Consider the following 13,028-nt stretch of genomic DNA (forward strand, 5'->3'; position numbering starts at 1 on the left):
CATTGCGCAGTGTAGAGCTTTTCAGTGAGCCCATGTTTTGATCTCTCTCACACACACTTTTACACAATCATAAAACAAACACAGAAAGGCAAGGAGGATAAATCTGTAATGAGTGTTTCTCTACATTGAGTATACTGAATTATTGAGTGTGCAGGGACTTCATGCCAAACTGGATGCTGGAGGACGAAGGAGGATGTCACAGTCAGCTTTCCCATTCCATCAAGTGCTCAAATATTTAACATGTGAGACAGAAGACCTTTTCACTGCTCACAACAGCACAACACAGATGGGTCAGTATTTATCCTCAAATAACACAGCGAACCAGCTTACCTCAATAGAAAAGATAAAGTTTAGAAACGTTAAAGTTTACCACAGAAAATCATTTTGACCCACAGGAACATTTTCCACTAGACGCTGAACATGGCAAGGTGTTCATGTCTGAGTGTATGAATCTGTTAATGTGTAGCTGAAGTAACAAAACCCTTTTCTGGTGTTCTTGCACAGGAAATGTACAGGGTTTACTGCCATGACAGGTTGGCAAATTGCATATAACCTTGCAAAAACCCAAGTTAGCAAGTGATTCTATTACACAATGTTCAAGTCTTGCAGCTACATGTCCATAAGAGTCAGAATTTAAAAGTATAGTGTTCATTAGAAATACCTGCATGGTGTCCGTTTCTGGTGTTCTTAATAGAAAAGTTACAGGGCTGTCATGACAGGTTGACGAAATGCACATAACCTAGCAAGTGATTCTATTACACCATGTTAACAATATTTAAGTCTTGCAGCTATACTTCCAAAAGTACTTCCTGAGTATTTTTAGCACCGCTGCAGTGTCTTGCAGAGTCTGAATTATTTTCTGTGGTAATCGAAAGCACGTCACAGTCACAGATGCTGTCGATACAACAACTTCAGTTGAATTGAAGCCAGAAAACATTACTTTAATGTCTCACAAGAACGAATGTCATTGGTTTCAATAAAGGACGTGCTCAATAAAAAGGAGCACATTTCCTAAACGAAACACACTATTTCTCCTGTGAATGATTCACGCCTGGTGAGTCTATGCCCCTCACGGCTCATTGTACATCTTATCCGAATGCTCATCTGTCCTTCAGGCACTGGAAACGAGAGGATGTGAGCCGGATTTTCTATTCTCTTACTGTCACTTACGGCTGTAGGTTATTACAAGAGGATTTGCCGTTCATGGGACGTGGGGTGCTTTAAAACAGCCAATAAAAGAATTATAGTTAGCTTGAGATAAATCACTCCTGTGACATTTCATTACTAAAAAGGAGACATTTATTGTGTTACAAAGCAATGTGGTTTTTTTATATACATCATAAATAGAAGCCTACATTAGTTCATGTTTACAGTCCATAAGTAATAGTACTGAAAGTCGAAGAACAGAAGCTGATTTAAGGGAATGAGAAAACTGCTCCCGGCATCCCCTATGAAAAACGGCATTTACAGCAGCACATTCGGGCCCGCTGACGACTTCACAGCAGATCCGGCGACTGCAGTTCATTCATACTGCATATCAGCTGGACACACTGCATATTACCCAGAGCGCACGTCACCAGAGGCGAATGGAAGTCACAGCGCTGATATTTTGATGTTGAAGATTTTGACGACGTGGTCGGCACCAGCACTTGCTAGCTGCGCCCAAGCTCGCTCTTCGTTCCTCTCCTGCCCGCCATGGCCTGCCCTGCCCGCTCTTGGCCTCCAGCGCAGCCTCTTCACCATTAGCGTGTGACTCTGACTGTGATGGGCGGTCAAGAAAAGCCACAAGCATGGATGGACGTTAATTCAAGGCAACACAAATCACCCCTCACACGCTTGTCTGGATGTTTCACTTCAACTGCGCCTGTCCAAATACTTCCAGGGGTGCTTACACACTGACCAATTTCAAAAATACAGGCAGACGAATAAACGCACAAATCGATCTTGCTTTTCAGAACTCGCTGCAATACATGGCAAATTTTCACTTCTTGAGCTTCTAAGGTGAGTGACTTCTGGGTAAGAGATACGTGTAAGTGCCTACACAGACGGTTTATCAATTACACCTACAGAAAGAGAGTTTAGCCAGTCGGGACTCGATCCACTGTGGGGGAGAGAGAGATAGCTAGCGAGAGAGCTTGGTGCAAACAGAATGCACAACATGGCCTGCCCTCTCTCTGACACCTCATTCTCTCTCTTCACGGATCAATGCGGAACCTGCCCACGGGAGCCCCCGTATCAACCTGAAGTTTCTCCCGAGCAGCGTGGGCCAGCTCAGATACATGCGGCCCTTTTGTTGTCAATTACACCACCAGCACTGGTCTCTGGGAGGAGGAATGACTGTCTTGTTTAACTTGAGATCATGTCTTTTTCTGAGAAGGTAAGAGAAAGACTGAGAAACAGATTATTTTTAAGGGCTTAGGAGGCATTTTAACAAGATGAAAAACTTTTGTCAAATTTTCTGTGCCGACTGAAGGGATGCACAATTTAATTTGTTTAATTGTGATTGCGATTTAAAATGCAATTTTTAAAAAAAGCTCCAGGTTTGATGTGCTTGTTTGAAGGGCTGCACTATTTGGCCAAAAATTAGGATTACATATCAATAGAATAGAATAATAATAATATATTTTAAATTACTATTTACGATTATTATGATTATTATTATTACTGAATAAAGACTACTAAACTAAATTTGTGCTGTAGCTATATTTCATTTTAATTTCCGTAATGTGATGTATTTTGGAGTAAAATCAGGATATTTTTATTTTGATGTATTATTTTGAGAAGCAGAGCAAAGTTATGCTTTAAAGGAAGATTGTGAAGACCGAAAAAACATTTCTCTTTAAAATAACATGCAGAGAATCATATGGAAGCTTGTTTTTGCCATGAAAAAAAAAATAAAAAAGGTAATTGTGACTTTTTATCTCACAATTCTGACTTTTTTTCTTGCAATTGCTTTTTTCTCAGAATTGTGAATTTATATCTTGCAATTGCAAGTTTATATCACGCAATTCTGATTATAACTCGCAATTATGAGTTTAAAATCACAATTCTGAGGGGAAAAAAGCAAAGTCCCTTTAAGACAAGTCATTTCTCTCGGCGGCCATCTTTGAAACGCCTCTTGGGCTTGTAAGCGCAGCTCCTATCTCTTTGAATGGGGAAACATCAAATTCTCCAAAGCTGTTTGCCAAATACTATTAACTTTCATATTTGAAATCACCACCGAAATCTGACAACTGTCTCAAAAATTTTGTTTCTAAATGCACAAATCATGACAAAAAAAAAAGAAAAAAGAATGGTATTTTTCAGGCTGGATCAAGCTAATGCACATGCACAGTCCTAAGTGACTGACTGTTTCTAAAGGAACCGGAGCTTCTAACGGCCGCTGCAGTGATGCAATGACTTTACCAATTGCCGAATGGCTCAATATGGCAGGACTTATTCCGCCATATTGCACGTTGCACTTTCTCCCATTCAAAACAACACAAGTGACGCATCTTGTGTTATTCTATAGTCTTCTAAAAAATTCTTAATTGTGAGATAGAAAATCAGACTTGCATGAGAAAATTTTGCAACTGCGAGAGAAAAAAGAATTGCGACTATATCTCGCAATTCTGACTTTATAACAATTATCACTTTATATCTTGCAATTCTGACTTTATAACTCACAATTGCGAGTTTAAATCTCAGAATTGTCAGAATTGTGAGATGCAAACTCAAAATTGTGAGATAAAAAGTCAAAGTTACCTTTTTTATTTAGTGGTGGAAACAAGCTTCCATTGAGTCATTTACAAGAAAAACCAAGAATGCATATTAAGTTTAAAAAAGTCCTTTTTGATTTCCAAAGTTCTTTTTTTTTTAGTTTTGTGGGTGCAGATTTTTTTCAGGCCTGTCAATTACACTACTGAGATAAAGTACTATAATATTTTTAAACTCACTATTGCATTTCAAGATTATAAAGAGTGGAGATAAGAATATGAGCAGGAAAAAGGATACCAAGCATCGGTTTCTCCACATCTGCTCCAGTCTGATCCAGAAGACAGATCCTCTGATGGTCTCCATTTATACAGCAAAATCTGCCCATTCTCTAGACCTACAGCCAGCAAATAACTACACATATACAAGTTTAATTAAGTATTTATCCCAGACACATGACACTGATTCTAATGATGGTGTCATTGGTTACCTCTGGTCTGAACAGAGATATGGGCAGATAGACACAGCAGTGGCTGAATCTCCGACATCCAGAACAGAGGAGCAGGGAGTGACGTTTACACCCTCACCAGGACCCCAGATGATAACCTACAAACACACACAAGCTCAAATGTCAAAAGCTCAGAGTGCAGGAGAGAGGTATACTTAAAAATGCTTTAAAGTTGCATGCAGTCCTTTCTCCCTTCATTAAAAATGCTTTATAAATAAAGAATTAAACAGTATTTCTGAAAAAAATGTTTAAAATAATGTCCATGCAAGACTCCAATCATATCAGTAGCCTAATGGCAGTGGTTTTATTTTACATGGTCGCTTTTGTTATGTCACTTCATGGGGGCAGACTGGTCACCATGATTTTGATTTTTTTGATCCTGGAACAACATTCCTGTTCGAAAATTCAGTCCTAACCCTACATCTACCCCTAAACCTATACCTACTCATAACTTATCCCTAAAATCAGATTGGTTTATTGGAATGCTGTTCCAAGATCAACAAAGATGCTGATCCAGGAACATGTTGTACTTGGTGAAATCATGTTCACATGTTGAGATCACATGACCAGCTGAATAGAATGCATTAATATTTTTAAAAAAAGTCTTAATTAAAGCGCTGTAAGCCATAAACCAAGCCATTATATCAATTGCAGTACTTCATGGGAGTGGCCTTTCCTGCAAGGTCTTTTGGCGCAATTTGCTTGCCGTGACTCTAATTGGTGGAATTTTCTGTACAGCATGATTATTTTAAAAATAAGTTGAAATAATGCGAACGGATGGCTTCACCAAAGGCATATACCATCTATAGGTTATTAATCGATGTTATATGCCTTTGGTGAAGCAAAACTAACAGTGGGTCTGTCTTTAAAGATTTATTAGTTATCATTAGAAACTGAATTGAGTATTGGACCCTTTTAGTTTTCTACAATGGTATATTGGTAACTGAAAACTTTTGTATAATGCTGCATCCACACCACTATGTGGCCGTACAATTTCAAAATAACTGCCATGTTAAACTCGACCTACCTTCTTGTCTCGACTTGACGTCACAAAGTACTTGCTGTCAGAGCTCCAGTCACATGACCAAATGATGCGTGTGTGAACCGCTGTGTCCTTGCTAGTGTTTGCGTAGAGAGAAAAGCTCGTCTCTGGGAAAAAAAACAAACAAAAAAAATAGGTAAAACGTGAAAGATAACAAATGTGATGTGATTTACACAAAAGACTACTCACATCTGTATTATTTCTAAATTAACATTCACAAAATAGTCAAATGTAGTAACATTTATCCTTTGCGTTTGCTCTGTTTTCTTTAGACTGAGTTTGTGTTCACCCACAGTCCAGCTATCGAGGTCATCACACCATGGTGGTGCCACGTTGGCCAGTAACCCTCTCCATGCATGTGCCCCGAACACACCAACAAACACACGCCTCTGCTAATCAAAGCTCAGGCAGCTACGGCTGGGGAGGCAACTTGTCTTTGTGATAGAGATTTCTCCATGCATGACACTGTTCGACCGCCATGCTGGACTGCTCTCTGATCAGCTGTGACACTGACTAACCTCTCCACGTCTGCAGCATACAGGCTGTGAGTAATACAGCCTCAACGAGAACGGACTGCGGCATGCCTCTGCCTCAGCGGGCGGCGATGCCTCGGACACATCAGAAAATGGAGAAAGAAAAACAGACGCTCCTCTGGTTACCTTGTGTCAACAATGATTTAGCTGTGTGCTGTATGCTTAGAATATATGTGAAGAATGTAGCACGGTCATTGGGTGGCGCTAGACAACTGCTGCTAAACAGAAGAATCTCAGTGGGCGAATGTCTGAAGTCCGCAAACTCAGTGTTGACAAAGAGAAATGGAGGAAGGTAAAAGCTGTCGATGAGTCAGGAGGTCTATAAACCCTGGAGGAAGCTGTCTGTTAGCATTCACATTCATCTTATTGAACGTTACTTCTGAGGGGTTTTTCGTAGGGCTCCACAATTAATCAAAATAAAAGATATGGCTTAGTGTGGTTATCAAATCACAAAGGCTGGGATTTAATTAAACATGCACGTTTCAGAGCGAAGCACAACAGTATGGTCTTTTACACGCAAGGAGCTCATGATCTGCAGTTTTCTCAGTCTCAGAGCGGTTCGGTTCACTCAAACTCATCTCTGCATCTGCTGTGAGTTTGGGTCACTTATATTGCATTTGGGAATGCAATACGTGCCAACCATCTTCCTAAACTTGTAACAAAAAGCACAAAAGAAATGTTTTAAAGGGGACATACCATGAAAAGCAGTGTTTTTCCATGTTTAAGTGCTATAATCGGGTCCCCGGTGCATCTGCCAACCCAGAAAATGTGAAAAAGGACAACCCAGTAACATTGAAATGGCAAGTCTTTCTCTGCAGGCAAGTGAAAAAAAACAAGCCTTCAGATTTCACTGCCTTTGTGACATAGGAATGGGATCTTATTATAATATTACATCCCCTCAATCTGCACGTTCCCACCCACGGCGCCGTCATCGCAAGCGAAAACGGTGTACTAGTTCTAAGGCCATGGCAAAAGTTCAAGCAAAGCATGCTAACTGTTCTGTCGTTGGCTGCACAGATGAGCGCAGAACACTATTTAGAGTCTCGTTAGCTTGGGTAGCCTGCAAGTTGACCCTGGCAAGCTCAATTGCTAAAAAAGGAGCGTTTCTGTCCGAGACCATTCACAGCATTTGATAGCAATCATAAACGTTAGCCTGGTGTGTTGGCTCTGTTTAGGAAACAGGTATGCAATGTATAGTGGGCGTCCATATGGGTTTTGCACAAAAGATTAACATGACGGCACATGCTAGTCAATGAGTTGAATCAACTCCACAGCAACTACATTAATTTATCCTCTAACCATTCAGAAACGTCCAGATGCATTCTAAAAGTTGGAGTCTCTCCATCAGTGTCCGACTCCGGTTTTGAACTTTGTAAGGCTGAACACCGTTACTGACAGTCGTCATTTTGGCTGCGTGAGATTCTCCAGCTTTGTTGTTGTTGAGCAACCGAAGTGCAAGCTGTTAAAGCTCCGCCCTCTTTTGGAAAACGGGCCAGGAGCAGCAGCTCATTTGCATTTAAAGGGACACACACAAAAACGGCATGTTTTTTGCTCACACCCAAATAGGGGCAAATTTGACAAGCTATAATTAATGATCTGTGGGGTATTTTGAGCTGAAACTTCACAGACACATTCTGGGGACACCAGAGACTTATTTCACATCTTGTCTCTTAAAGGGCTCCCTGGGGTTTTCACCTAATTAAAAGCTTATTGGTTTAATGTTTGAAAATAAAGAAATTAAAACAGCCATAAATATAAATATTGTAATTTTACAATTGTAAAGTAAAATAAATATTTTTTTTTTCTTATATTTATATTACAGTGAATTTGTTTTTTATTTATTAATAATAATAATAATAATAATAATAATAAGTATAATAATTAGTATATTATAATATTTGTCCTAAATATATAAATAATATAGTGATATTTAGTAGTATAACTAATATTTCTTATTTTGTTTAATATTTTTATTTAATATTGTTATGATGATAATAATAATAATAATAATAATAATAATAATAATAATAATATATTATATAGTCATTTAAACATATTAACATTTAAACACTAAAATTCTGGCTAAATTATGTGTGCTCACATGTTTGCTCACCTGTATCAGAGTCAGGGTTTCCACGTCTCCATAAAGACCAGGTGCGGTCTCGAGAAACAGCGAGCAGAAGGCGTCCATTTGGGGAGAACGCCATCTGAGTGACGGTCAGGCTGTGGCAGGGCAGCGACTGAAGCTGTTTCCAGGAAGTTGTGCTCCACAGGAGAATGGCAGCATGCTCTGGTTTAGAGGCCTGTGACATAAGACACATATAGATCTTTCACACCAACATTCAAAATCAAACAATGTCCCATTTTCAGCAGAGCTTGTCCTCTTTCTCTAAACCTCAAGCGCAGAGCCCCCCTCCTACACAGCTCAGCCAGCACTGCTAGAGGATAAACCTCCTGTCCACAGCAAAGTCATCTGAGCCTCCATTTCAGCCCGCCATCAGCCCCACTGAATAAACCTCACAGCCTCCGCTCGAGCGTGAACAATGGCAGGTGACACGCAGAATGTGCTTTCATTCGGAAGGGCTTTGTGTGCGATCAGCGCGGGTTTGGCAGAACCACGGGGGCCATACCAGGACACAAACCAATGATCTCCCTTCAACTGTCTCAGAATGTGTGTCACAGTGGCCGGAGGACACGTAGGGCTGGTTACCAACCCTGGTCACGAGAGCTCAATGTGTTTTTAATACGACAGGCGGCTCATTACATCGAAGAGAGGGAAAATTAACTTGCACATGGACATCAACTGCTACACTGACACAAGCTTGTTAAAAAGGCAAATTACTAAATATTTAAAACCACTTAAGGATTGGCTTCATGCATGCATGCTTTTCTGTGTCTATTACGGTCCACGGCTACATTTGTGTGACACTAATGACCATCTGGTCACCCGTGTGATTGTACCTTACATGCCGAGGCCACTACCGTCTTCGCGGAATCGGACGCCAGACAAAACATCTCAAAGCCGTGCCCGTACCTGCGGAGAGAGCGACACAGAGAGAGGGTATGTTAATGAGGGCTCTGTCAGTACCTGCTCACAAATAAAGCCTGAGCACCGTGACAGGTTTAGAGAGACAGTCGGGGCGGTGATTCAAACACGACGGATGAGTTGTGTGTCAGGGCTGCCGTCGCTCTCTCCTGTGCTTATGGGAGTGGAAGAAAGCTGTGCGCTCTGGCAGCCATTAGCAGATCTGCTTAGTAATTTCCAGCACTGGATGAATAGCTCGGGAAGCCAGGCTGTCAAAGCCTTCAGCTGCTTACAGCTGTGTATGTAAATTATTAGAGTTTATCCAGTGCCGCCTGTGTATCAGGGAAAACGACTTTGAATTCTTATGAGCAAGTTGAAATAAAGCAAGTCTGCACATTTCAATTGAATGTAAAAATTAATATTTAATTGTGAAAAATACCCTGTTAAATGTTTAATAATAATTTTGAAAACTTGTTTTGAATAATACGCCCATTATTCCCACCAACCAGTGCAAAATGCCACTAAGCAACCAATTCTGTAATGCAGTGCCAACAGTTTCAGAAAATGTCAAAGTCGTATGTCATTTAAGTGCAACATAGGCATTATTGTGTGCTAACAAAAGCTTAGGAAACTTGGGCCAGAAAATACTATGCTAACAAGCAAACACCAGCACAAATGCTTGGCTAATGCAAATGCCCCTTTGCATTGCTGTGGCGATAACAAACCTCAGTAAGGGTTCGATAAGAGACTTTAAATGTCTGTGCCATTAAATAGATACTATTCAGGTAGCTAGCTATAAACATTTGAACAGTTCAAGCAAATCTGCAGTAAACTGTTGCACTGTTGTTTTTGTTAACTTTTTGTAAACTATAAAAAATTGTTATTGTTAATTGAAATAAAGCTGAATTGAAATTAAGGGCACGTTTACACGACACCATTTTCAACTAAAAATGGAAAAGTTGTTATGCGTTTTGGCTGTTCATTTACACAACAACAGCGTTTTGGGGGCCTGAAAATGCAATTTTTTTTAAAACGGGATTCAAGTGCAAGTTTTTGAAACAATACCATTATCATCTCTGTGTAAACTGTAAAAACACGAAGTGACATTGCCATCTACTGGTCTGGCAGCAGAATACAGCGCTTTTAGTCGTTTTCGTGGATCCATGTGAATGGGGATCGTTTTGACAACGTTGTCGACTGTGCATGAAAAACACATCCGTTTTTAGAACATCGTTGTCCTGTAAACGTACTCTAAATATAAATATTGCTTGTTGCTTTGGCAACTGACTGAAATAAGTTTAAGTACTACTATGAGTAAAACTAAAACTGAAATAAAAATTAAAGCTAAATAAAAAGATTTTAAAAAAATAATAATGACAAAAGCATATAACTAAAACATATATTACTAAAACAATATAAAATATAATAAACAACAAATATGAATAAATATTGTAACCGTGAATAAATAATACTAAAATGGAAATTTGAGGAAAAAGTTACTCTTGGTATGATAAATATTTGTCAAAAGTGTCTTTTGTATTGTTTAAGAACTTATGGCAATATGTAGATATTATTTATACAACTGATTATTATTCAACATTAATCATTTATATTTTTTGATTGCTTTTTGATTGCCTAATGATTATTTTAATTACCATTTTTTCAAAACACACATACATGAAACAATTGTTAAATATCAGTTTTACATATCGGTTATTAGACAATAAAAAAAATATTGCTACTGGTTAACTTTTTTTTAAATATCATTATTAATAATAATAATAATAATAATAATAATATCAGGCGATCTCTAGTTTTTGCTAACACCTGCAATAACGACCTTTGCGGCAACGTTGTGAAAGCAACAAACTGCGGTCCGATGCATTTCAGAACGCAATGACTCATTGCATCAAACTTGCATAACCTCAATCATTTTTATTCACATACTCGCATACAGTATGTTTCTTGCCCTAGTTTCAACGTAAGAAGTTGAAGAGAGAAAGAAAAAACATTTTAATTAACAATTCTGTCTTTTCTTGTTTAGTGTCAACATACAGGATAAATGGTTGTTCTTGTGAGCTCTAAATACCTATTACGCTGCATTATTTATGTCACACAAGCTGTTTAAACAATAATGTGGCACAGCATTAGTGCCTGCTGCAGAACAGCCAATGAGGGAAGGCGCACACAAATGAGAATTGATGGGAAACTCACAGCTTCTGTACCTCTGGCCACAGCGTGTTCTGCAAGAGGTCGTCCTCTGTCGGAGGCTCTGGCAATACGCACACACACACACAGTCACAAAATATAAACATAGTTATTATGAGAAATGAGCAGATGCCTATAGACTGAATTTTTCAAAAGGCTCATCTTTTCATTTAGCAACAGATACACAGCCGAGCAATTTACTCAAAGCTGTTTGGAACAACAGCAGCTTTATCTACAATTTTCAATGGCCGTTAGCTTTACGACATGCTGTAAATCAAATTTAGCTCTCTTTGTGCAAGCCTGAAATAATATTGTCTCATTTAGATACACAGACACTTATGCAACACATGCCCCAATTGAAATGGAATGGAGACCAGGCGTTTTTTTTTTTTTTTTTTTTTTATTCATCCCTGGTTTGCAGTTTTATTTTAATTATTTTACTCTCTGCCCCTCCAGAAGAAGCGAAATGGAGAGAGTGGTATTATTCCATTAACAACTCTGTGTCTGCCTCATTGCGCTCCCCATAGCCCAGAGTCATCAATATTTTAACTTTGCAATTATATAAGCCTTCTTTCTAATTATGATTCCAGATTAAGGAGCTTTTTCAATCAAATTGACAACGTTTGCTACTATTTGCCTGGAGCAAGAGAGGCATAAACCCCCCTGCTTCAACACTCACCCTCCACCCATCCCCCCCTTATGCTGTAATAACATTTGTCTCCAGTATCTCTGATTCATGCCCCAGATATATTAATAAACCAGGGAAAACAGTCTTTAATAACTGTTTGTCACAAATGTAGAATAGCATTGTGTTTTCTAGGAGTAACTCAGGAATTGTCCACTTACAGTGTCTAACTGTTAGTCTCAGGCCCTGTTTCCACATGGTAATAAGATGCGTTTTGGTCAACCGAATCACAAATGGATGACGCTAAATACAGGTGTAAACGGCGTCTAAACCATTTTGAGATTGTCAACTTTCGACTACTTCCAGAGGTAGTCGAAAACGCATTCTACCTGATTGCTTTTGTAGTGGAAATGCTCATGTGGTCCAATGCGTTCGAACAGAGCAAAACACCGCCTACTCTCCGCCTTACTGACCTAATGCGTAAAAATTATGGAAAGCATGTTAGCCAGACGAGATTTAAACTTTGTCGGCTGAAGACCCAAGTTTAGTTTGAAGATGAAAAAAAATGTACCAAGCACAATGTTCTCTCACCATTACTGATTTCTAAAGGCAGGAACACACCAAGCCAACGGTCGGCTGTCGGGCAGTTTTTCTTCGTCGGCCGACTAAGTTTTCTCAGTGTGTTCCGCACCGTCGGCTGAAGTTGGTCTTCGTCGGCTTTTTTTCGGCCGATTCGAAATGTTGAATCAGCGTTGGAGCTCGTCAGTCCGTCGGGCCATCTGATCATTCTGATTGGCTGTTCAGCTACTGCCGTCTGCTGGTTCGGAAAGGCATTTCATCTCACACAGGCGCAGAACGGATGTGCTACTTGGCCGTCGACTGTTTAGCGTCGGTTTGGTGTGTCAGGCCAACTTTGGACACAGACGCTGCCGACGTGAGCCAACCCCGCAGTCTGCTTTCGTCGCCAATAGTTCGTCGGTGTCGGCTTGGTGTGTTCTGGCCTTAACGCGCACTCACCACGTTCGTTCGGTCTGTCTTGCGGCTGTCAGAGCAGAAATGAAAGCTGCTGCTCTCCGTATGTTTTTCCGTCATCTTTGGTCACTTTCGTATGTAAATTGAGTGAGCTTATTTTGTCCATTAGTTCGAAAGATTTGAAAAAGCCCATACATTTACCCTCCCATAGACCCTCCCCTCAAAGAAATCAGGACAGAAGTGGTTGAAAGTGGACAAAAGAGACGGATTAAAATACTAGGTGTAAACGGGTATGGGTCTCCCTCGTCCACTTGTGATCCAATTGACCAAAAGCGTTTTATTACCAGGTGGAACAGAGCTTAGTGTATATTATATTTTGTTTTGCCTACTTGGAGATAAAGAGGTCATCTGACTGAAACTTT

At 39.7% G+C, this 13,028-nt stretch overlaps 1 protein-coding gene and 1 long non-coding RNA gene across 3 annotated transcripts in view; one reads left to right on the forward strand and one right to left on the reverse strand.

The window, feature by feature from the left end:
- Positions 1-1,281: 1,281 nt before the first annotated feature.
- elp2 (elongator acetyltransferase complex subunit 2) overlaps positions 1,282-13,028 on the reverse strand; it is a 30,306-nt gene continuing 18,559 nt past the window's right edge. For both annotated transcript variants that reach the window (XM_048201424.1, XM_048201425.1), the window contains 7 exons: positions 11,016-11,073; positions 8,738-8,810; positions 7,890-8,079; positions 5,229-5,350; positions 4,184-4,299; positions 3,994-4,107; positions 1,282-1,759 (listed from right to left, as the gene is read on the reverse strand). In XM_048201424.1, coding sequence (XP_048057381.1) covers positions 1,594-1,759; positions 3,994-4,107; positions 4,184-4,299; positions 5,229-5,350; positions 7,890-8,079; positions 8,738-8,810; positions 11,016-11,073 — 839 coding nt within the window. In that variant the 3' untranslated portion in view covers positions 1,282-1,593. The remainder of the gene's footprint in view (positions 1,760-3,993; positions 4,108-4,183; positions 4,300-5,228; positions 5,351-7,889; positions 8,080-8,737; positions 8,811-11,015; positions 11,074-13,028) is intronic.
- On the forward strand, positions 1,754-6,223 carry LOC125274905. The gene is made up of 2 exons (XR_007186338.1): positions 1,754-2,377; positions 5,516-6,223. It is a non-coding gene; the product is annotated as an uncharacterized LOC125274905 (long non-coding RNA).

The sequence above is a fragment of the Megalobrama amblycephala genome, linkage group LG9 (genome assembly GCF_018812025.1).
Source record: "Megalobrama amblycephala isolate DHTTF-2021 linkage group LG9, ASM1881202v1, whole genome shotgun sequence".
Taxonomy (NCBI): Eukaryota; Metazoa; Chordata; class Actinopteri; order Cypriniformes; family Xenocyprididae; genus Megalobrama; species Megalobrama amblycephala.